We start from the raw sequence: 21,840 nt of genomic DNA on the forward strand, positions 1-21,840 counted from the left end.
CTACTTCTTAGTCAAAGGACCAACCAGATTATGGAATGTATTCCCGAATCTCTTCGTCCCCCACTCACAGCCTCTATGTCTTTGTGAGAAATTTTGTGTGCCGAATTGGGGAAGATGCTGAGCTCTTCATGTCTCTCTATGACCCCCACAAGCAAATGGTCATAAGGTACGTAGCTGGTCTTCAGTATTACTTGATTTCTCGGCATGTGCAAGGTTGTAATTGGCAGTGCACAGAGTGTCTCTTCTTTCCACCATCACTTGGGTAATAATTCCCACCTGGAAGGGAGACTAAAGCTACATAAGAATGTGGGACTAATTCCTTGAGAAAGTACGCAAGTCGAGTGGACACATTTCTTGCCATCAGATTTATCCCACAGCAGGGTTATGGTTACAGGATTTTGTGAGTAGGTTTTGATTGCCAAAAATAACCAGAAGTTATAAGATTCACATATGTCATGTTACATAGAATGAAAATACCTAGTTTTAAAATGAGACTTGACGAATGGTATAAACACTGTTTCCATAACATCTATCCAAGTTCACATCTTTGCCCCATTGTTTTCTCTTCTACTGTGAGCTTGTCATTAATTGTTTTTAAGCCTGATTTTACCATGAATAAATATGAGTGCTGATCTCTCAGGGTCATTTCCTTTGGACTTTAATGAGAAAAAGCACATGAAGCACAGACTTGGCACATGTGCTCCAAGAGGTGGTAGTTATTATTATTGCCACTTGCATTAATCACTCTTGAGAATGGAGGAAGCAAGAAACTTCAGATGCCTCAACTCAAAGAAGGGAAAACACCTTGGGGGTCCTCTGAAAAGGAGACTTTAGTGTACCATTGGCCCACATGGCCAGCCTATTGGCCTCTTCCTGACTCTGGTAATCCTTCCTCCCAGGTAACCTCTGCCTGTTCCATGCAGCGGGGTTTTGGACCAATAGTCACTGGTTGATACATTGAAATGGAACTGGAGCATGATCTCCCTGTCTTTATGAAACAAATGAAGAGCTTGGTTGTTGATAATAAGATGAAATAACTTATGGAACCTGGAGAATAGGAGCCTTTTAGTCAATATGTCTGACCTGGAGACATTCATAAAACACAGAGGGATTGTCCATATAAGAAGACTGCTGAGATCTCCATATTATCTCTTTGTATCCTTATTATTCTATGCATTTGGTTGAGAAAATGAGGCTAAGGAAAGACAAGAACTTGCCCAAAGTCACACATATTTATAAATGACAGAACTAAAATTGATACCCAGGTCTATTTGACTTCAAAGACAAGCAATTTCCTATTTTGGTCTGTTACTGAGGAATGAGTTATATCACACATCCCCAATGATGCTTATGGGAGTTTCAGCACTATTATGGTAGAGACCCATACTCTATAGCCCACCTAAGTCTTTAACATTTAAGAGGCATCCCGGTGCCCCTGGCTCTGCCTCAGTGCATGTGACACTAGCAACCAGTGTTCCTGCTCCTTTGGAGCCATCTAGAAATGGCTTGTATGTCACAGGCTCTTGGCTGGTCCCTGACAGTTGCAACCACAGGACTATAGTAAAGATTCTGAAGACACAGGTAGGACCCTTGTTTTTGCTCTAAAAAGAGATCTGGCATGGGAAATTTAAATTTTTACAGGGTGGGGGGAAGCAGCAACCTAGACATCAGGTCAACAGTAAGCTTATATACAATAAAAGCCTAAGGAAGAATTAGAATAGCCTTCCCTGTTCCTGTGAGGAGGATGTCATTCAGAGGCAACAGCCCCTTCTTGGTGGCTTGAGCCTTCAGATCCTATCATTTGGGTCTTTGTGGGCAAGATGGATGGGCCCAGCTCAGCCCTCTAAATTGCTTTTCTTATTTATGACTATATTTCTCTAGGAAGAGAATTGCTGGTTTCTGCTGTTTACACGTAGAAGGCTGGGTCACTAAGGGGCTTGCTACATGTGATGAAAGGTGCTGGAAAATACCCAGGCATTCTAATAAGAATATTCCATAAATAATTAGTGAGAATCATTTAAAAATTTTAGAGAGAGTGGTTAGTGGTGGCTAGTTTCCAATAAGGTCCTGCAATTTTCAAGTTGTTGAAAAAAAATAAGATAAGAGGTACATTAAGTTTGATTGAGTTTTATCCACTGGTTAATCTAGGTCAGTATGCTATTGGTTCCATTTCCTTCTTGAACTTTGCTCAAACTGCACTCGTTAATCTTCTAAGGGTGAGTGGACAGAGAGAGGAACAAGATGTTGCAGGGAACAGTTCCATAAGGAAGGCAATTCCCCTTAACTCTGCTGATTCTCTTATCTTACTTGCTAGAGCTAAGTTGGGTTTTGAGTGTTATTTTTTTCCGGACTCAAAATAATGGACATTTATTTGGCAACAACTATATGCTCCTGGATGTATAGAAAAATCTAATAACTGGAGTCTGAAAAATGCAATGGCTCCTCTAGGTGCTAGACTTCTTGTTCCTGACGTGGCTGGACTGACTTAGCCTCGTGAGAATATGGGTGCTGAGAATATGGGAAGTGGTGAGAGGATAAATAATCATACATCTGTCTTAGTGGATCCTTAAGTGATGAGGCTTGCTCAGTTACTACCCCTCATAAAATGCTTCAAGTTTTCCCACTGTACTTACGGTCAGGTCAAAATTCTTGCCTGGTTTCCCAGGCCTACATGGTCTGGCCTCTCCCTCTAACATTTCCTCTTGCTGCTTCACCCTTGAATCTGTTTTTTAGATGTTTCAAGCTCCTTCATCCCCCATGGCCTTTGCACACATATTTATCTTGCCTGAAACATTCTCCCTTTTGGTATTTTGTTTATCAACTTTACTTGCCATTCCTCAGCAAGAGACCTCCTTTGTCTTCCCTGACTACCTTAGGGCCTTCTGATACACTTCGTCACAATAACCTAAACATTTCCTTAATAACACAGTTTCATATAAATAGTCAATACAACATATAAATAATTAAGTATGTCTCAGATAAAGGTTAGCACCTTATAATACATGTTCCATTGCAGTATGATATTGCATTCAAGGAAAGATCCTAAGGGCAACTTGAAATAATTTTAATCTTAGTCAAGAGTGTGGAGTACGCTAGAAAAAGTGCCTGTACTCTTAATGTCTGGCAGAGCATACTGACATCCTTTCCATTTTCATCTCTGACTTCTTAATACTCTCTACTAAGGATGCAGTTATTCTTCAACAATATTAGACAGATGTGCCAGAATTTACTCAGCAGATGGGGTAGGGAAGTGGGTGTGGATGTACATATGTTGATAATTCTTTCCTCTGCTTGTCTAATGCCTGTCTCTCAGCACAACTGTGATCTCCGAGGAGGAAAAGCCATGTCTGTCTCAAACACCAGTGTGTTTCCAGCAGCCAGCATGGTGTCAGCACTGAGCTGGTGCCTAGTGAGTGTTTTGACTGAATTAGTGTGGAGCACTCTGCACTAACAGATTGCCACTCCTTTTCCCACAGTGAGAACTACCTGGTACGATGGGGCAGCAGGGGCTTTCCAAAGGAGATTGAGATGCTCAATAACCTGAAGGTGGTCTTCACGGTGAGTGTGTATTGTCTTCTGTTTACCATGCTTCACACTCACAGGGACCCAATCCTAGAAGTGTGGCTAGTGCAATGGTCAGTATGGAGTGTGAGCTTTGTGTGAAGCTGTATTATGGGCTTTATGCATATATAGAGATGGTAGAGGCACTGTATTCCCCGAAGAAACTTTTTGAGAGATAGATTTCTCCTTCACTATTTTTCCTCTGTTATGGCTCGTGTCTGAATGTCCCCCTAAACCTCATGCAGTCATGGGGTGAGCTTTTTGAAGGTGGTTGAACCTAGCATTTGTGACTGATTCATAGTCTAATGCTGAGATTAAGGATTCACACCTTAAGAGTGCTACACCTACCATAGGATTGGTTACCATGTATAATATAAGGGATAGAAAGAGCGCTATTTCTTTGCTTGCTTTTGTGGTCTTCCGCTGTCATGAATTGTTGCTCTCTGCAATGTGCCAACCTGCCTTGGGCCCAGCAGATGTGGACTGAAACCTCTTCAAACTGTGAGCTACATAAATCTTTCACTCTTTAACTTTGAGTATCAGGTATTTTATCTCAGGATTGAGACAAAAGTAAGATGTCCTCCCTCCTGCTCTCCTTCTCACTCCTGCTACACACAGAGAATACATGCAAAACATTAAAAAAACAAGTGTACACCCAACAATGTCCTGGTGAACCAGGCATAGCAGTTACCCTTGACTTTCCATTTAATTTACAGTTAAACTTGCCTCTCCCCCCCTTGGGTTCACACCTCTCTGATAAACTTGCTGAAAATGCCAGTAAATAAAAGGGTCCTTCTAAAACATTGTCTGACTTATTCAATTAAGTACTGTGAACATAATTAAGGCATAGCAGATGAAAGATCTGGTAGGGTTTTTGAGATCGTTTTTCTAAATACCAATATTTACCAGGTAAGACTTATATAGAAATGTTGGAATCCATTGTTGTTTGAATGATTTATTTCTGAGAGTGAACTTGATCTTTTAGCTCTGAATAAGGAAGATAGGGGAAACAAATTGGAAAATAAAGGTTGTCATTTCCAGCAGCCCCCTTTCTTGTCCTTTTTCCACAACGCTTTTTAAGGATGTGATTTTAAGATAATAAAAATGATGTCTCCAGGCTCTTTTGGGGAGAAGATCATTTATCAGCTTTGAATCCCCTGCCCCAACTGCACTGTCTGTGTTAGCAAGGGAAGTTACAGAGGATGAGCCATGGAGATATTTGGGCAAACTGATGTGTTAGATCCAGGAGTGACCGACATGCTAGATTAACCTACCTTGCTCTGTGATAATTTCCCAGTTACAGCCCATTAAGTGCAATGTCTTATGTTATGCTGTGATTAGGTTGAGATAGAGCTGATTTATTTTGTTTGTTATGTCCTGAAAAATAGGCCAGAGGCATCGAATGGGACCATAGGTCTTAATTGTTCAGACAAAGTTTTCTTGGCATATATAAATGTGTGTTTATTTATGATTAGTTAGAAGGAGGAGCCTATTTATTTTCTTGATAAATAGGAGAGTCCCACAGGGCTTCCTGATTAAATCACAAGACAGATGTTTCACAAGAAGGAGAAAGGACAGAGAATCAATCAGTGCTTCATTTTGCAGAGAACAAACTCATGATACAAACGTGGAGGAAAGGGCATCCATACATTTGTCACACATTATTGATGAGAATGTGGTCCTGCCTTTGCATACGTCTGCCCACGCCATGCTGCCGCTTCCCACAAGTGAATTTGAGAACTTTGGTTGATTGGTTTAAGAAGCTGATGCTTCCCTCCATTGGGATGATCAATCTTTGTTTTGGGACCAGGGAAATCATGGTGTTCTCTCTCTTTGCATATTACTCTTGAACTAATGTTCAAGGTACCAAGGATGTGAGAGATCTGTGCTAAGTACTAGGATATGGCAGCAAATAAACTGATTAGACCCCAGCTTTCACGGTGCAGTGTTGTGGGGGGAGCTGAGGAGCAGTGGCCAGATAGTACATAAATCAATACATCAGCAAGAATAATGACAGAAAGCAAGCAGAGAAACACAGACAATTAAAACAGGGTGATGTGCTGGTGTTTGACTGGAAGTGACTTTCAGTTGGGTGCCATAGTGACACTTAAATGACATTTAAGATGAGACTCGGCAGCCATGTGCCTTGCTAGCCTTAGTTCTCTCCCCTGTGGATGTCAGCCTATTTAGTCCCTTCCTATGGATAGGCTTCCAGCTCACTGGGGCTAAGGAGCTGGCACCTAGTGTGGCTGATTTCTGACACTTCCACCCTTCCTCTGCTTCCTAAGTGTCATCCTCCTTGGTCCTTCAACAAGAACACAGCATGTACCATGGCCCAGCCCAGGGTGGGGTTGCTGCCAACACATAGGAAGCACTAGTAAACTGTTACATTAGGTGACACTTCTTTTAAATTTCATTGTCATGCTTCCCTTAAATGTTGGAGTTTTGTAAGGTTGAAGTAGAAATGGTTTGGAAATGTTGTAGATCGGAATGCCATTCTCACTAAGGATTGCTCATTTACACATCTTTGGAGTAGAACCTCCAAAGTATTTTTGCTTTAGTTTATAAACAGACTGAGATTCTCTAGGGCCAGAGGGTCTCCAGTGCAACAGCTCTCAGAGAGCTGGCAAGTAACATTTCAGAACAATAGGGCTGGATGAGGGGATTATCTGGGAATCATCCAGGTTTATAACCATAACGAAGTATCACAGATTGGTTGATTTAAACACTAGACATCTATTTTCTCACAGTGTTGGAGGCTAAAAGCCTGAGATCAAGGTGTCAGCAAGCCTGGGTTTTCTCAAGCTTCTCTTCTTGGTTTGCAGATGGCTGTTTTTACCTTCTGTCTTCTCCATTTCCTTTCCATATGTCTATTCTCTACTGTGCTCTACTTATAAAGAATCTGCTCATAGTGGCCTCTTTTTAACTTAATTACCTCTTTAGAGATCTACCTCCAAATGCAACCTCTCAGATACTGGAAGTTGTGTGTTGAAGGAAGGAACATAATTCAGGCCATAACATCTGGGAGCCTTTAAGGTGCCTGAGCCTCTGTGACTCTGAAATGTGTCTGAGTGACATTAATCTAGATATTTTAAAAATACAAATAATCTTAAGGGGAGGAGAGAAACAGTTAAGGATGCAGAGTTGAGTGTTGGAGGATGGAACGGATTTGGATATAGAGAGAGGAATAGGAGGTAAACATTTGAGATAACAGTGCAAGAGGAGTTAGTTAAGAAGAAAGATACAGAATTGAAAGTGAGAATTGGAATTGTGTGTTTATGGAGCAATAAAGACATCTTTGTGACAAAAATAGATTACTTGCATTCAGAGAATAATGAAGAATCAGTGGCCAAGGGCAGCTGGTTATATTGTGTCGAGGCTCTTTCATGTGAACTAGGAAAGATTAACACTAATAGGGTAAGAAATTGGGAGCCATTAATGCTGTTGCGGGGAGAAGAGTGAAAAAATACACTTGCCTTTAAAAGATGAGTTTGTGGATTTCAGGATGGGCGGGAAAGAGTCAAGCAGGGCAAAGAAGAGGCTATTCCAATTGTGTGGGTGTTACATAACCAGGATCACAAACCCAGATGTCTGCAGGGCCAGGCAGGGAGACAAATAAGAGGTAGATTTTTCAGCCTGAATGTCACGCCTCTGCTACTCTCCCTCTGTCTCTGCTCAGCAGTGCAACTTTAGAGGAGGAGAAGCGGGTGTCCATTCCTCAAGCTGGTGAGAGGACAGCTCATGGATGAGTGGGTGTTGTCCAGAGAAGCAGAGCCCATGGGATAAGTGTCTGAACTCTTGCTGCAGTCTGAAAACTCAGGAAGGATTCCTAGACTAGCGTCTTGAGGCAAAATTCTTCTTTCTCAGGGAAACCTCAGTCTTTGCTCTTAAGGATTTCAATTGATTGGACGAAGCCCAGAGATATGATGGAAAGTGATTACCTTTAATTACAATCAACCCACAGTAGACATTAATCAGGCCCACAAGGTAACTTCACAGCCAACATCTAGATGAGGGTCTGACCAATCAACGGTACACTGTAACTTAGTTGAGTTGCCATGCAAAATTTAACCATCACAGTTCCAAGCAGGAAGGTGTGGGCCACATCAAGGCCTTGACTGATTCCAGAGACTGCTTGCGCTGTCCCTGCCTCCCATATCAGCCACAGCGAAAGACTGGAGCCGGCTGCTCTGCCTGGCCCCTCCCTCAGATGTGAACCATTAATTTGTCTTCAGTTATTCCCACAAGAAGATTATCACCCAGGGGAGAAAACTGCTCCCTAACAATGATAGGTCCAGAGTTACCAGCCCTGGTGCAAACAGCCTGCCTTGCTGTTCCTTCTCAAGCTGATCTGAGCTGGCAGGGAACCCCAAAACAATGGAGATTTGAGCAGGGAGATGGAAAGCTGAGATGCTTAGGGTGGTATTCCTTCCTGAAGACCTCTGTGATGTTGAAGGAGGGGTCTCAAAGCCTGGGGTCTCCAAGGACAAAGGCCTTTTGAAGCCCCTTATCTTCTTAGGGTCTCAGTTTCCTCATCTGTGCAATGGAGATGCAAATATGGTATATATTGCATCAGAGAGCTGCTAGGGCTCAAATAACATGAAGGCCTATGGGACACTTAACATCAGTTTCAGTTTTTGTCTTTCTAAACACAGCTGAGTGCAGTTCCCTGGCCCCTTGAAGGGAGGTGTACCCACATGCCATGCTTTGGTCAATGAATTCAGAGCAGAAGTTGTATGCAGATTCATCAGGGCCCAGAGTGAGCGACTGGAACACCACCCTGTGTTTGAAGTAAGCTTCTGCTGTGTTGCAGGGTTGAGATGTCAGGGCTGTTTGGTACCAACACAAGCCAGCCAGTATGCACCCTTGAAGTGAACGGTAGCTGTTATTATTTCTCCCTCTTCTTTTACCTTCTCTCTCAGAGGTAGACAGCAATAATGACGCCAATGAGATCACTTGCAGCAAATGCTAATACCGAATATATTGCCATGCTTATGCTTAGGGGAAATCCCGCCTGTACATCCAGTGCCATGCTTGTAGCCTTCTCTCCCCGTCAGTGCGAGATGGAAGAATTGGGATGGAGCCCTGGAGTCTCGTCCTCTCAAACCCTTGCCTTTCATATCTGTTCAGTGGGTATTATAGCCGTGTCTTGTACATTTTCCAGGGCAGATTGTGTGATTCGTGCATGACTACTAAGTGATAAGATATCCTCCAGAAATAACCATAACTAGGTTTTCTTTTTCTACTCCTCTTTTTCATTCAGCATATGATGTGTATAAGCATGTATATTTTTTCTTATCCTGCAGGATCTTGGAAACAAAGACCTCAACAGGGATAAGATTTACTTGATTTGCCAAATAGTCAGAGTCGGGAAGATGGATCTTAAGGATACTAATACAAAGAAGTGCACACAGGGGCTGAGGAGGCCCTTCGGAGTGGCAGGTAGGATGCGCTACGTGATTAACTTTTGTTGGTGTGAACATCTTGTGTCACTGGATTTTAAGGATTATTTCTTTGCCCCCTCCCTCTGTCAGCTCTGCTCTTTAGATAGTCTGCCAAACAGCCCTTTAGTAACTACATTTCTGGTGACTAAATTGAAGTACCTGGTGAGTGAGACCAGATTTATGAGGAGTACAGTGAATAATGCAATCCTCGGTCTGGAGCGAGGCATTGGAAGCATCACGCCGTCTGAGCGCTTGGCGCCTTTGCTCCCCAGAACTGAGAAGAAGGGAGAACAGTACAGACAAGATCTAATTACCAGGGCCGCATCATTCTTAAAAAAAATATCCAGGACAGGAAATGCAGTTACACAGAATGAGTCACCCATCATGCATCTGGATTCGGGATGAAAATATATCTTTGGGGGGACCCTGTGAAGAACCCCACAAGAGGCTGTGGGGTGCAGCAGTGGGATCTGCACTGTTCACTGAGACGTAGCTGCCTTTGGGCTTCCAGGACTTCATCATTCTTGTCCTACTTTGATGGTTTTTGTTCTATTTGGCTATTGCTTGCACTATTATTTCCCTAATATATTTTCTTTTAATTAACCCACTTTATTTAAGCTCAAATACATTTCTTGAAAGATAAATTTAAGCACCTGTGACATGTGGCAATGTGATAGGCTCATTTTATTCTTTTTATTAAATTATACATTTTTAATCAAGTACCATTTATAATCACTGTGTACGGTGTCTAAACCGTCTCTCCTTTCGGGATGCTCTCATCTCTTGCAACCACAAATCCACTGGCTCTCCAGATACTCCCTGGACATGACGAAGGGGAGGAAGGCAGCATGTTGAGCTGGCCCTCTTGGTGTCAGGGGACAGAACTCCAATCCAAACTGGTAGCAGTGTGGATAGCAGGCAAATGGAATAATACTTTATTTACTAATATAACTGAAACATTTAGGGATAGATTGCTTCAGATATAGATGGGCCAGAAAATTCAATGAATTTGTAGTTCTCTATGTCCTTAGTTCCTTAGTTAGAAGAAATGGCTATCCAATTAGTCAGCAAAATATCAGCTAGGTGTTTCAAACTTCCATTCTATCAGTTAAAGAACTAGTAGAAGAAAAATAAATATCCTTTCCCCAATATTTTTGTTGAAGCTTCAGGATATATATATATATATATATATATATATATATATATATAAAATGCTTGACTGCCAAAGCATTTATTTAGGCAGGGGATGTTCTCTATTGGCTAGCTCAGGTGATAAGACAGGCCTAGAGTCAGAGGGAGATTGCCCCACCAAATCCACACCGCTCCAGGGGCACTGAGATGGGTGAATGGGTTAGAGTTTGTCATCAGAGGAAACAGATACTGGTCAGGATCAGATCATAATTTATCTTCCTCACTGTTCCCTGATGTGGTCAGTGGCTAACTATTACCCAAGCAATTTTGTTTGTTTGTTTGTTTTTTTTTTTTTTTTTTTTTTTTTTGCTCTTTATCGGTACCGGGGATCAAACTCAGGACTGCCTGCTTGCAAGGCAGGCGCTTATGCCGCTGAGCTAAATCTCCAGCCCCTACCCAAGCAATTTTGATAGCTCCCTGACCAGTGCCCAGGATGTGTGAAGTGTTTTCTGTTACTAGGGTTTTATTCTGTTTGACTAGCTTCACTTGGTAGCCCCCTCACCTTCAATTTTGTGACCCCTGCTTTGGTGTTACGTATCTTAGCTAATTTAAAGAGACATTTCAAACGTCTGAAGTTCCCCTGAAATCATAAGATTCACTGGTTTTAAAGCTACATGTCTGTGTCAGTGAACATGTTTATGAAAAGATGGTGACCATTTCACTGAATGCTCAAATCCTACAGGGAGTCGCTGCACTGGGTTTTGTAGGTATAGTAGAGAGTTCTGTGTATGTGTTACATTTGAACCTAATTGCTTCTCTGGGTAGCTACAGCTCTGACTCTTTCCTTTTGCTCCCTGCTTAGGCTCTTGGATGCTTCTCCGGCCCGCTGCTTCTTCAGCCTGCCCGGCTCAGGTACCTGCCTGGCTGCTGCCTAGTGGGAGCCGCACTGTCTCTCTGGCCTCTTGCTGGCTTGCTTGCTGTTTTGGCTTTTCTGGCCCATGGCAATCTAACTTAGCCTGCCTCTTTTTATAAAATCTCATCCCAGTGTCATCTCTTTTTAGGAGCAATGGAGAAGTTAATGTATGAATTCATTTTTTTCTAGTTATGGACATAACAGACATCATCAAGGGAAAAGCAGAAAGTGACGAAGAAAAGCAGCACTTCATTCCTTTTCACCCGTAAGCGATCTCTGCTTCTTTCCATCTCCTTCCTCCCTTCCTTTGTCATGCAGGGCTGCTTAGGGCAGGTGAACTGGCTCCCTGTGGCAGTGAGAAGGCAGGCAGGTGGGGCCTTTCTAGAAGAGAGACTGAGAATGCCGGGCTCAGCGCCAAGGCACTCAGACCCACCCATCACTTCACCTGTCTGTTCATCTGGTGTCACCCAACAGATTCTTCCCACAGCCCTGGAAGAGGATGCCACTGCACCAGGCACAGGAACAAAGAATGGCTCCACATAGCTGTGTCATCATGCAGCTTATTCTTTAGATAAGCACTTAAACAGATAACAACAGAAGATTACTGCATTACTTACAAGTGTAACAGCGACTGGGCTGTAAGGAGCAGTGTCTCAGGAGCCTCTGATAAGGAGTCCTAACCTGGTCCTCAGGGGCAGTCACATCTGTGACTTTGAAGGGAGGGCAGTGAGCGAGGTAAACTGCCTGGCCTTGTTCAAAAAAGAAGCTTTGAGAAAGTGGAGTTCTGGTTTAAGAACATTGTCCATGCATAATTGCTCTAAAGGTATCCAGGTAATGAGGCCAGAGTCTCTGCATTAAAAAATGGGATTAGGTTTTAGTAGGAGCAAGTGAAATTTTAGAGGCCTTACAGAGCAGACCTTCATATTGAGGGCTGGGGAATCTTCCCTTTTCATGAATCTTCCAAAGGAATGGAAAATGACATTTACTTGGAGCATTGGGGCTCCAAAATTTCAGAGCCATGGCTTTTTGTGAAAACAGCATGTGCTTCTTGACAACCTGTGTGTTCTCAGCTGACACAGGCAGGCTTACTTTTCATCTGAGGCATATGGAGGGGCTGCAGAACTCTGTGGGGTTCCTTGGACCATAATTTGGTGACCCCCTGAGGTTATCCCATGCACATTTGTGCCCTTTTTCTTTGCAGGGTCACAGCAGAGAATGACTTCCTACATACTTTGCTGGGCAAAGTTATAGCTTCCAAAGGAGACAGTGGAGGGCAAGGTAAGGTTCCAACAGACACAATGGACTGAGCCTGCTTCAGAAACCTCTGATTCTTCAGTAAGCACATCAGGATCCTCACCCCTGGGAAATTTAGCCTTCCTTCCAGACCATTGGTAAGACTGGGAACATGTGATATGTATTTTTAAAGAGAATGAGAAGCATACCTTGGTGCCCCAAAGAAGAGAGGAATTGGTATGTTCTGAAAATCTCTGTGTGTCAGAGATTTAACGTTTCCTTGTTGGATTTCTTCCTTACCCTTGTCCTGTGAGATAGATGGATATTGCCATCTCTACCTCAGGAAGCCTGGGATTAGAAAGAGGTAATTATTAGAGGCTGCCACTACTATAATAACTGTAAAACCCAGAAGTGTCAGGCCCTAGAGACCCCGGGGCTGGGGCACTCTGTCCACGACTCTATGCCTCTGCTTCGGGGGTCTCCTCCAGAAAGGATAGAGGCAGAAAACTGAGTAAATGACTTGGAGAAGTTGGCTCTTCATGGTGAGCATTTCCTTCTAGGTCTCTGGGTGACCATGAAGATGCTGGTGGGTGACATCATTCAAATCCGCAAGGACTACCCACACCTCGTGGACAGAACCACTGTAGTGGCCAGGAAACTGGGCTTCCCTGAGATCATCATGCCAGGTGGGGTGCAGCTACTGTGACTTGTTCCTGGGGTGCTCCTGGGGTGGGGAAAGAGGGACTCATTCCAATCTATTTTTTGAAGTGTCACTCTTTTCCATTGCCCTTCTCTATTCTCTGAAGGTAACATGTGACTATAAAAATGTGCCTTTTGCCCAACAAATGGGAACCACACTTGATATACATGGTCTGCCCTTGTTTAACATGCTTTTTAGATGTTCTTCAACTGCTTTACTACTCAAAAATTTATCATGGACATCAGTTCTACTTTACTACATGTAGAACAATTCCATTTTTTTGTGGGGGAATATTGTCAGACTCTTGAATTTTTAAACTATTTTTTATTACCAAAGGAATTCATACTTATTATAAAGTATTCAAATGCCATGAGAAGGTATAAAGTGAAATGTTAAAAGCTCCCTCAAATCTGCGTTTCCAGGAATATCGACTATTATTAACATTTTCCAAATACGCATGTGATTTTAAAAAGTGAGATTATGCAGAAACTCTTGAAATGTGTTTTTCTTTTCTTTTCTTTTTCTTTCTCTTTCTCCTCCTCCTCTTCTCCTTCTTCACCTCCTTCACCTCTTCTTTTTCCTCCTCCTGCTTCTGCTCCTCCTCCTCCTCCTCTTTCTCCTTCTCCTTCTCCTTCTTGTCTTAAACCTGAGTCTTGGAATTCTGCCCATGCTCATTCTTGCTGTGTTGTTTTCCTAGTTGAATGGTGGTTCCCTGGGGCCTGGCCTGTGATTTATTTTCCCTGGCTTTACTCTAGGTCTTGATTCCCTGTGATTCCCTCACAGGATTTTCAGTTCTGATCCCCTCCTTTTCCTGGGAGTTCTCTGCATTTCATTTTGAAGTCTTCATTTTGAAGCCTATGTCCCTGGGATACTGAACAATTCTTGCTCTTCTGCTCCTGCACAGCAAAGATCTGTGGACATGCACGCAGTATTGGGTTGCTGTTTTTGGGCCAAGAGCAATTCACTTGGAGATTTCCTTTGCCTTCCCAGAAGGTGTCACTAGAGGATGGAAATTAAAATGATTTTAACATAGAGAAAACATGGCCAATTTCTGACCATCCCACATCCCTTTTCACAGCTGATTTCCTAGTACTCTTTCATCCCCTTGTTACCTAACTCTCCAGGCTCCCTGGCAGGTAAAAATGCTTTTACTGAGCAGTTCTGATGTTAATTTCATTACGGGGCTTCCTCCAGAGCTGCACCCCCTCTAGTTAGTGAGGCCTCTCCCGCTGAGCTCCTCTCTAACTCTTGTCTCCTCTCTTCTTCCGCCACAGGGGATGTCAGGAACGACATCTACATTACTCTCTTGCAAGGTGACTTTGACAAGTACAACAAGACCACGCAGAGGAATGTGGAAGTGATCATGTGCGTGTGTGCGGAGGATGGCAAAACGCTGCCCGTAAGGACGATGACTGTGTTCTGGGTGACAGGGCCCTGTCGGTGAGAAGGACGCTGATCATAAAGACTGGCTTTTCTTCTCCCTAAACTCGTTCCCTAAATGCCGCTGCCCTTAGGACAGAGTTGAGCTACACCTTTTCAGCTGGGTTGGCAGAGTGTCCCATAATAAGACCTCATGTTGCTGTGTCCGGATGCCAAAGCAGTTTTGCAGTGTCTGTTCATTTCTTTTCATGGCTTCTTCTTCTTTTTCTTTTTCAGCTCAGCCTCTGCTTGTCAGTTAGCTATTTGCAGTTAAAATGTTCGTGTTGAAACCCGAGCAGGTTTTTTTTCTTTTTCAGACAAAAGTCCTTGGTAAGAAGGAAGATCAATACAGAGCCTTGGGCTGGTGTGGAGCCTCCCGATGTACTCAAAGCAGATATTCTCAACTCTTAATCCAACTCCCCAGGGCTTGGCCAGAAATTTGGGTGGAAAGCCTATTTGCAAATTGGTCTCTAGAGGGCTAGCGGAGTGTATTCAAGAATGCAAAGCACATGGCTATATTTATATAGCATATGTCCTGCACAATATTTGTCATGCATGTTTACATTTATTTACTTATATTTCCTCTAAGGTTGTCAGCAGTTATGTCCAGGGTGTGGGAGGGTTTTGCTTCTCAATTCCTCCTTTCAGAATACTTAGTTGAAAATAAAATCAGCTCTCTGCAGAAGTTCTAGCGTGGGCATGTAGCCCTCTTAGGCCACTGTAAGGGATCAGAGAGCAAAGCAATGTGGGGGTGTTGATCAGAAAAGGGGGTGTGAAGATTGATAAGTCATCAATTCTAGTCTTGGGCCTGGAGCTTAGGTCTGATGTGTCACCCTGTACCTAAGAACAATTAGCATCCCTAAGGGAATCACCGTGTGTCCCAGGCCACCGGACAGTGTAATATGCTTCTATTACCATTTTCCTGTCCTAACAAGGGGAACCTAAACCTTTGGCAAATAGGAGGACTTACCCAAGGTCGTGCAGTCAGTGAGGGGCAGAGAAGGCCTTAGCTGGCAGGTTCCTGGCCCTCTGCAACACTCACTTCGTTATAATGATTGTGCATTAAGGAAAAAAAACTCTCTAGTTTATTTCTCATTTTAAAGATGAGGCTGATAACCTCTGGGAAGATTTGGGATTAAGTTTTAAGTGTAAAGAGGTCCTTATCTTTGCCTTTTTATTTGTAAAACTGTCCCCGTTAATTAATATCGACTTGGGCAAAATCCTAGCATTTATCTCACCCTCTTTTAATCAGATGGTGCAACTTTTCTAAAAAATGAAGTAAGTGAGAAACCCTTGGCTTCAAAGGAACAAAAAGGAAGAGCCGAGGGTTTTTATCTGAAAGCAAAAATTGCATTTCACCAATGTATAGACCATCACTTTGAAGTTATTTTTATCCAGTACCTGTTGGAGAACTTTTTAACCTCAGCCTCATTTTTCAAACACTGATACGCCTGCCTTCCATGTTGCCAAAGGGAAAATTAGGAGGAACAGTTAGCAGGGGGCAGGCACCTTATCTCACGTCTGAACTGTCTTCCCTTCCACCTCTGCCGCCCTTTCAAGTTGCACCTAGGCTGCACAGGCGTGCTTATCAAGGATGAACACAGAAGCCCACATTCGGGGGGCTGAGATGGAAAGGTCACTGTGGGCCATGGTAATAATTTTCAGTTTCATTTATTAGGGAAGTTATGGAGGAGTTCAGTTGATTGACTATTGAAAATTGCTAAGTGTGCCTGCGGGAGGCTTTTCTTTCCTTATTTGCAGAAATAAATATTACTGCCTAATTAAGTGTCACAGAGTCCATTCAAATGCTCCTGTTTTATAAGCTGGGTTCCTTTGGAACAGTCCCCTTTAGGAGAATCAGTTTCTTCTCTTGCCTCAGTGCACTCTGCCTTTGGCAGGGCAGGGCCAGTGGGTAGAGTTTCTCTGGAGTCTCTAGGAAGTTGCTGAGATGGAGCCATAGCAAAGAAGCTAATAGGTTAGGCTCTGATAGAGTCTCAATCCTTCCCTCTTTTCCAACTACTTGTGTGATAGTGGACAAGGATTTTCATCCGAAAAAGAGGAAATGTGATCTATTCTTGTAGGGTTGCAGGCCAAGCGGACGGTAGCTGTGTAGGACCTGCTATGCAGCAAATGCTTGGTAACAGGAAGGGAAGCACCATTCAGAGAAGGGGGGCAAGCAGATTGGAAGCCCTCGGAGGAGCAAGGCACCGGAGAAGGGAAAAAGGTCCAGAAGCCTGTGTTTTCTGAGGCACAGCTTAAAGTGGTAGAGGCAAGTGCTGGGGGCCGGGTGACACAGTGGTTAAGTCCAGGACCTCTAGGGCCAAGTAGCCAGAATCAGAGCCCAGAGCAGCCTGGATCAGTAACATGACCTCAAACAGGTTCCATGACCTCTCTTGACCTGAGAGTCTGCCTAAAAATGGGACCAGCAATGGCACTTCATTCTTGTGAATATCAGATGAGGTAATTTGCATAATAGGTGTTCATTAAATGTGGTCATTATTATTAGAAAGGTATAATGAAGTCTAGACCTGATTCTCACCTAAGGGTGCTAATTAGCCTCTTCCTATGTGGTCTTGGCACAGAATGCAACCTTCTCAAAATGCATTCACATCCGGGATATCATCCTTCCTCCCCTGGTTCCCAAGGAGTAAACAGGGCATGTGTCAGGAACTTGGCTTTTCTTCTGAGATGTCCCTCTCACTACCAAGTCAGCAGTAAAGCTTCTAAGTTCCATGGTCCTCACCCAGATTTCCAACTGACCTGGAGTTACTGACACCAGCCAGGGCTGTTGTTATCAGTTAGGAGCCATGAGAATGGGCGAAGTGGAGATTGTGGAAATCTTACTTGAGACATATACAGGTCTAGCTTGTCTTTAAAACTGGGCTTATTCTCTGGTCATGATGCTCTCTCAACTCACTGCAGTGTTCAGTCTGATCCCTGAAGTGCTGAAAGGGAGGAGGGTATCTTTGGTCTTTTTCTTTATTCTTAGGAAATAAAAAAATTCTTTATCCTAGGAAATAAAATTTTTCATCATCAGGATAGTTTTGTGATATTCGGTTGTCTGCTATAGAGCCATTTTACCTTCGCCAGAGATATATGTGTATTTTCAGATTTTATAAGCTACGTGGGATTCACTGAAGCTACAGAAACTGTAAGCCTGTAAATGTCACTAGATATAAATCTCTGTAAGGCTATAAGGCTTGTAGGTTTTTACAGAAAGAACACTAGATAGGAGCTGGAGGATCTCGGATGTATCCCAGCTCTGCTGTGTTTTGAATAAGTGCTTATCCTCTCTGAGGCTCAGTTTACCCAGGTGTGAAATGGGACAAGGACAGTAGACATCAGAGGTGGTTGTGAGATTTGAATGGAGCGAGGTGATGTGTGTAAAGGGCTGGTTATAAAGTATCCTCTAGGTGATTTGAAAGCCTTTGGAAGAATGTTTCACTTCATTGCCTCAAGAAGTTGTGAAAAGCTTCATAGGATAGAAAACCAAGAGTTTAGCTATCTTTCTTCATTTCCAGCTCACTGGTTATCTTTGTTTTATGAGAGGTAAGTACTTTGAAAGAGCTCTAGTCTATTTCCAAATGGATTTTATTTGTCAGCAAATACCATCAGTCAGTACTGAAACTGAGCTCTTTCTTTTCCTGTGCCTTGGAAGCAAAGCAGGAGTTTTGCAGGGAGAATGGGAGGTCTTTTTTTCCCACAGTGTAGCTTGGTTCTCGAGGGGTCACACAGTGCCTAACTGTGGTCAGCTTTGGTGGCACAATCTGGCAGCAGTCAAGGGTCCACTGGTGCATTTGGTGAGAGGTAGAGACTTGTTCACCATAAAAGTGACCAGAGACACAGTATTGCAATTTCAGGATCTGGGGTTTCTCAACTATTCACTATATCCCTAAAAGTGCAGAGATTGAGGTTAAAGATTAATTATTCTGTTATACAAACTACACTTAGGCTTCTTCTGGGTGATCCTAGTTTGGATCTTGTATTGGAGCTAAAATTGCTGGAATGAAGAGACGGGGAGAAAAGGGGAGAGAGAGAGAGAGAGAGAGAGAGAGAGAGAGAGAGAGAGAGAGAGAATATGAACCAGGTGCTGGTATATACAATGTGAATATAACTCCTGGTTACTTCGTTTCTTTCTGAAGGTCATTTTTATGGCAAAGAATGAGTACATATTTGGGTGTACATTCTCCATGCTTGCTCTCCACAATGCTTTCCCCACATTTCTGCTCAAAGCCAACTCAGGATCTTTCTTTCAGATGCTTAACTCACTATGTTCAAGGCTGCTTCCCTGCTTAAGTGTTCCCCTCTGTGCCTCAGGAGTCCGTCTGTCTGTCATGTTTCCCAGCTGTGATGACTGAAGGGCTCCTCTAGTGTCCTCTCCACACACTGTGAGGTCATGTCTGGTTCAGTGCTTGACGCATTCCCATTCCTCGGGTTTAGCCTGGGCCCAGAACCCACAGAGTGCTCTGTCACTGTGAGCTGGACTGAGGCAGCTTCCCCAACCTCTTCTCTCAGACTTGTTCTCCAGGGGGGGCACCTGGTATCTGTCTCAAGCTGGCCCTGCGCACTGCCCAGCGACCCCTCACCTACTTTGGCAGCTTAGCATTAGAAGTCCATCAGAAGGAGTGCTGCCTGGCTGACCTGAGCCTGTTTGTAAACCTTGTGCACATTTCACATTGAGGAAGCAAATACGATTAGTAAGACTGGCATGGTGTGGTAACTCCAGGGCTGGTTACCATCTCCGATAAGGCAGCCATGTCAGCGTCTGCTGCGCTCCAGTGCTTTCCAGAATGGGAATAATAGAATTTCTGTAGTTAAGCAGCTGTCACTCCTGAGCCAAGCACGCTCATGTGTAAATCCATAATGCAAAAGGGCCATGATAGGGACCTGGCAGAAGGTTAGGGAGAGCAGGTTTATCCTAAGTCCTAAGACTGGCCTTGACCTAGGACCAGAGTTGCCCAACCTCTGAAAATGGCAATTCTGCAGTGTTTTGGTTTTTTTTTTTTCTCTCTCTCTCTCTTTGATCAGAACGCAATTTGTGTGGGAGCTGGGGACAAGCCCATGAATGAGTATCGCTCTGTTGTGTACTACCAAGTCAAACAGCCGCGCTGGATGGAGACAGTCAAGGTAATGATTTTAGTATTAATAATAGAAGCAAATATGCGTGTAGTTCATACAACGAACCAGACACTTTTTCAAGGGTTTCATTTAAATAATCCACTTATCGCTTACCTGGTTGGTTTGCGTTATACCTCCCTTATTTCACAGGTGAGGAAATTGGCACTCAGAAGTGGGGCTAGAGCCTGGTCAGGCTGGCTTGGGTTTGTGTTCCTCACTTCTCCCTGAGGGAATAGGGATAGACGGGAGCTATTAGCATTTTGTCCCCTTTTTATGAGAGCAGTCCAGCAAATTAAACAAGAACCCCAGAAGGCCCAGAGTGCATGTTTCAACCTTATTATGATTCACGGGTAGTTGACTTGAGCAAGTCATCTGCCCCTCTGGGCGCTGATTCCCTATCTGTAACTGGGAGGAACGGGGTAACTGCGGAGAGGAAAGGGTTTAGTACATGCAGCACCATCAGAAGAGTCCTCAGAAGGGAATACGTACTCAGTGAGTACTGAGATTAAACATGGCAGTTTTTCTCGGTCTGAAAAACCAGACACTGGAGGGGCTAAGGCAGGAACATCGCCACAAGTTCAAAGCCAGCCTGAGCAATATATCAAAACCCTGTCTCCAAACACTAAAAATAAATAAATAAATAAACTGAACAGAGTTTGACACTTCTTTGAGATGCCCCTCAAACATTAGACTCTTGGCTCTGCGAGGTAGTGTGATTCATGGCGGGACACAGCTTTGCTTTGCCCTGTGTGGTGGGAGAGCAGGAGAGGGAGGATGTAGCAATTCTACATATGCAAAGCAGTTCTTCTTTAAGGTCCTCTTTTTAGCACCCTGTTCCAAACAGTCCATGAAATACTAAGTAGTGTTTCATTAAAATAAAGTTCTTGGGCATATAACTGAGAAATTTGAGAAGTTTCACAACCAGTATAGGCCTTAGAAGGCTTCCTTCTTTCAGGTTCTCAGAGCAGTTCAGATGCAGACATGCTCTGCAGAGCTGCAAAAGGAGCAGAGGGGGCAGAGAAGTTCCCAAACCTCATCAACCATATAGCCTTTTCCTCTTTTCCTAGCATCATACCCAGGGCTAGCATCTTGTTGAGCATTTTTAAGAAATTCTTTATTCTAATCTAAGCAGGTGGGAGGCTGGAAAGTTCAATGTATTGAGAATAGCATATAAGAATATAGCAGGTTGGATATTTTTCATGTCATATCCAGCTCAATTTCAGGGTCAGTTATGACTATACTTGCTAGAGGCATACAGAGTTATTGATAGAACTGTCTTTAGTTCTGGGTTGCAGCAGAAGTCACCATCTGTGACGGTGCAGTGTCATGTAAGGGACCATCCTAGATTTGAAGCAATACCCTAGCATACTTGAAATACTAGCCCAGTGAACTGGAATCCTGATTTTTTTGAACTAATGTGAAATCACTCAATAGTCTTCTTGTAGACAGTGCCCAGTCCATCAAGCTGGGCTTCTCTATTCAGCACAGAGGAATGACAAAGCTTTCAGTCAAATGTGAGCCTTATTATGCTTAAAAGATGCCCTTTGTAGGTCGTCCTCAGATAGAAGGGGTCTTATTCACAAATATTTACATTACCCAACCATCACACTAAGCAAGAAGGAAATATTCTCCATTGGAATGGAAATTTGCAATTAATTCATTGAACAGTAAAGCTCGACAACAACTTCAAATATCTGCCTCATAAATTGATACCATTCTTTACTCAATTTTTGGTCTGGCTCTAAACTCAAAATAGTACTGATGTGACTTTCTTTTGGATAATAGCTGTTGAAACTCTAATGGTTCTTGCCTTTCACGGACATTCCTGTTTTCCTCCATAGGTCCTCTTGTGCTCACTTGCTACAAAATGATGTCCTATCCAACTTTGAGATTAGAGAGCTATTGAACTGGCTAGGTTCTGTGTGCCCTCTTGTGCCCTACTTAGCTTTGGCTGCACAGCTGTTGTGTGTCACCCACGTGAGCTGTGAGCTCTTTGCCTGCATAGCTGCTACTGGGCACAAGCAGGACCAGTGATGCAACTGCAGCTTCTGGTTACCTTTCAGAATGCAATGACGGGATGAATTAGACTGCAGTGGCCTGAGAGCCTCTCAGCTCTTTTGTTTAAACTGAAACACAGAAGGATGGACCTCTTCTAGGTCAGACTTTATTTTCTGGAGCAGAAAGTGCAGCAATATATACAGCTATTTGTCTTTTAATAGTCATTGATGTGGCATTTTAAAAATCAAAGTATTGTTCTTGCAGGTAGCTGAGCTTGTCTGCACTGGCATGAGTTACACACTGCAGAGGAGCTGTGAGGCTTT

General features: G+C 43.3%; 1 protein-coding gene across 1 annotated transcript in view; it reads left to right on the forward strand.

The window, feature by feature from the left end:
• Dock2 (dedicator of cytokinesis 2) overlaps nucleotides 1-21,840 on the forward strand; it is a 410,327-nt gene that overhangs the window by 47,465 nt on the left and 341,022 nt on the right. The window contains exons 8-15 of the mRNA XM_003473329.5: nucleotides 12-166; nucleotides 3,477-3,558; nucleotides 8,868-9,003; nucleotides 11,239-11,314; nucleotides 12,251-12,327; nucleotides 12,843-12,968; nucleotides 14,257-14,381; nucleotides 19,430-19,528. Coding sequence (XP_003473377.3) covers nucleotides 12-166; nucleotides 3,477-3,558; nucleotides 8,868-9,003; nucleotides 11,239-11,314; nucleotides 12,251-12,327; nucleotides 12,843-12,968; nucleotides 14,257-14,381; nucleotides 19,430-19,528 — 876 coding nt within the window. The remainder of the gene's footprint in view (nucleotides 1-11; nucleotides 167-3,476; nucleotides 3,559-8,867; nucleotides 9,004-11,238; nucleotides 11,315-12,250; nucleotides 12,328-12,842; nucleotides 12,969-14,256; nucleotides 14,382-19,429; nucleotides 19,529-21,840) is intronic.

This window comes from Cavia porcellus, unplaced genomic scaffold (assembly GCF_034190915.1).
Source record: "Cavia porcellus strain 051 isolate PalLab524CR breed Dunkin Hartley unplaced genomic scaffold, mCavPor4.1 scaffold_19, whole genome shotgun sequence".
In the NCBI taxonomy this organism is placed as follows: Eukaryota; Metazoa; Chordata; class Mammalia; order Rodentia; family Caviidae; genus Cavia; species Cavia porcellus.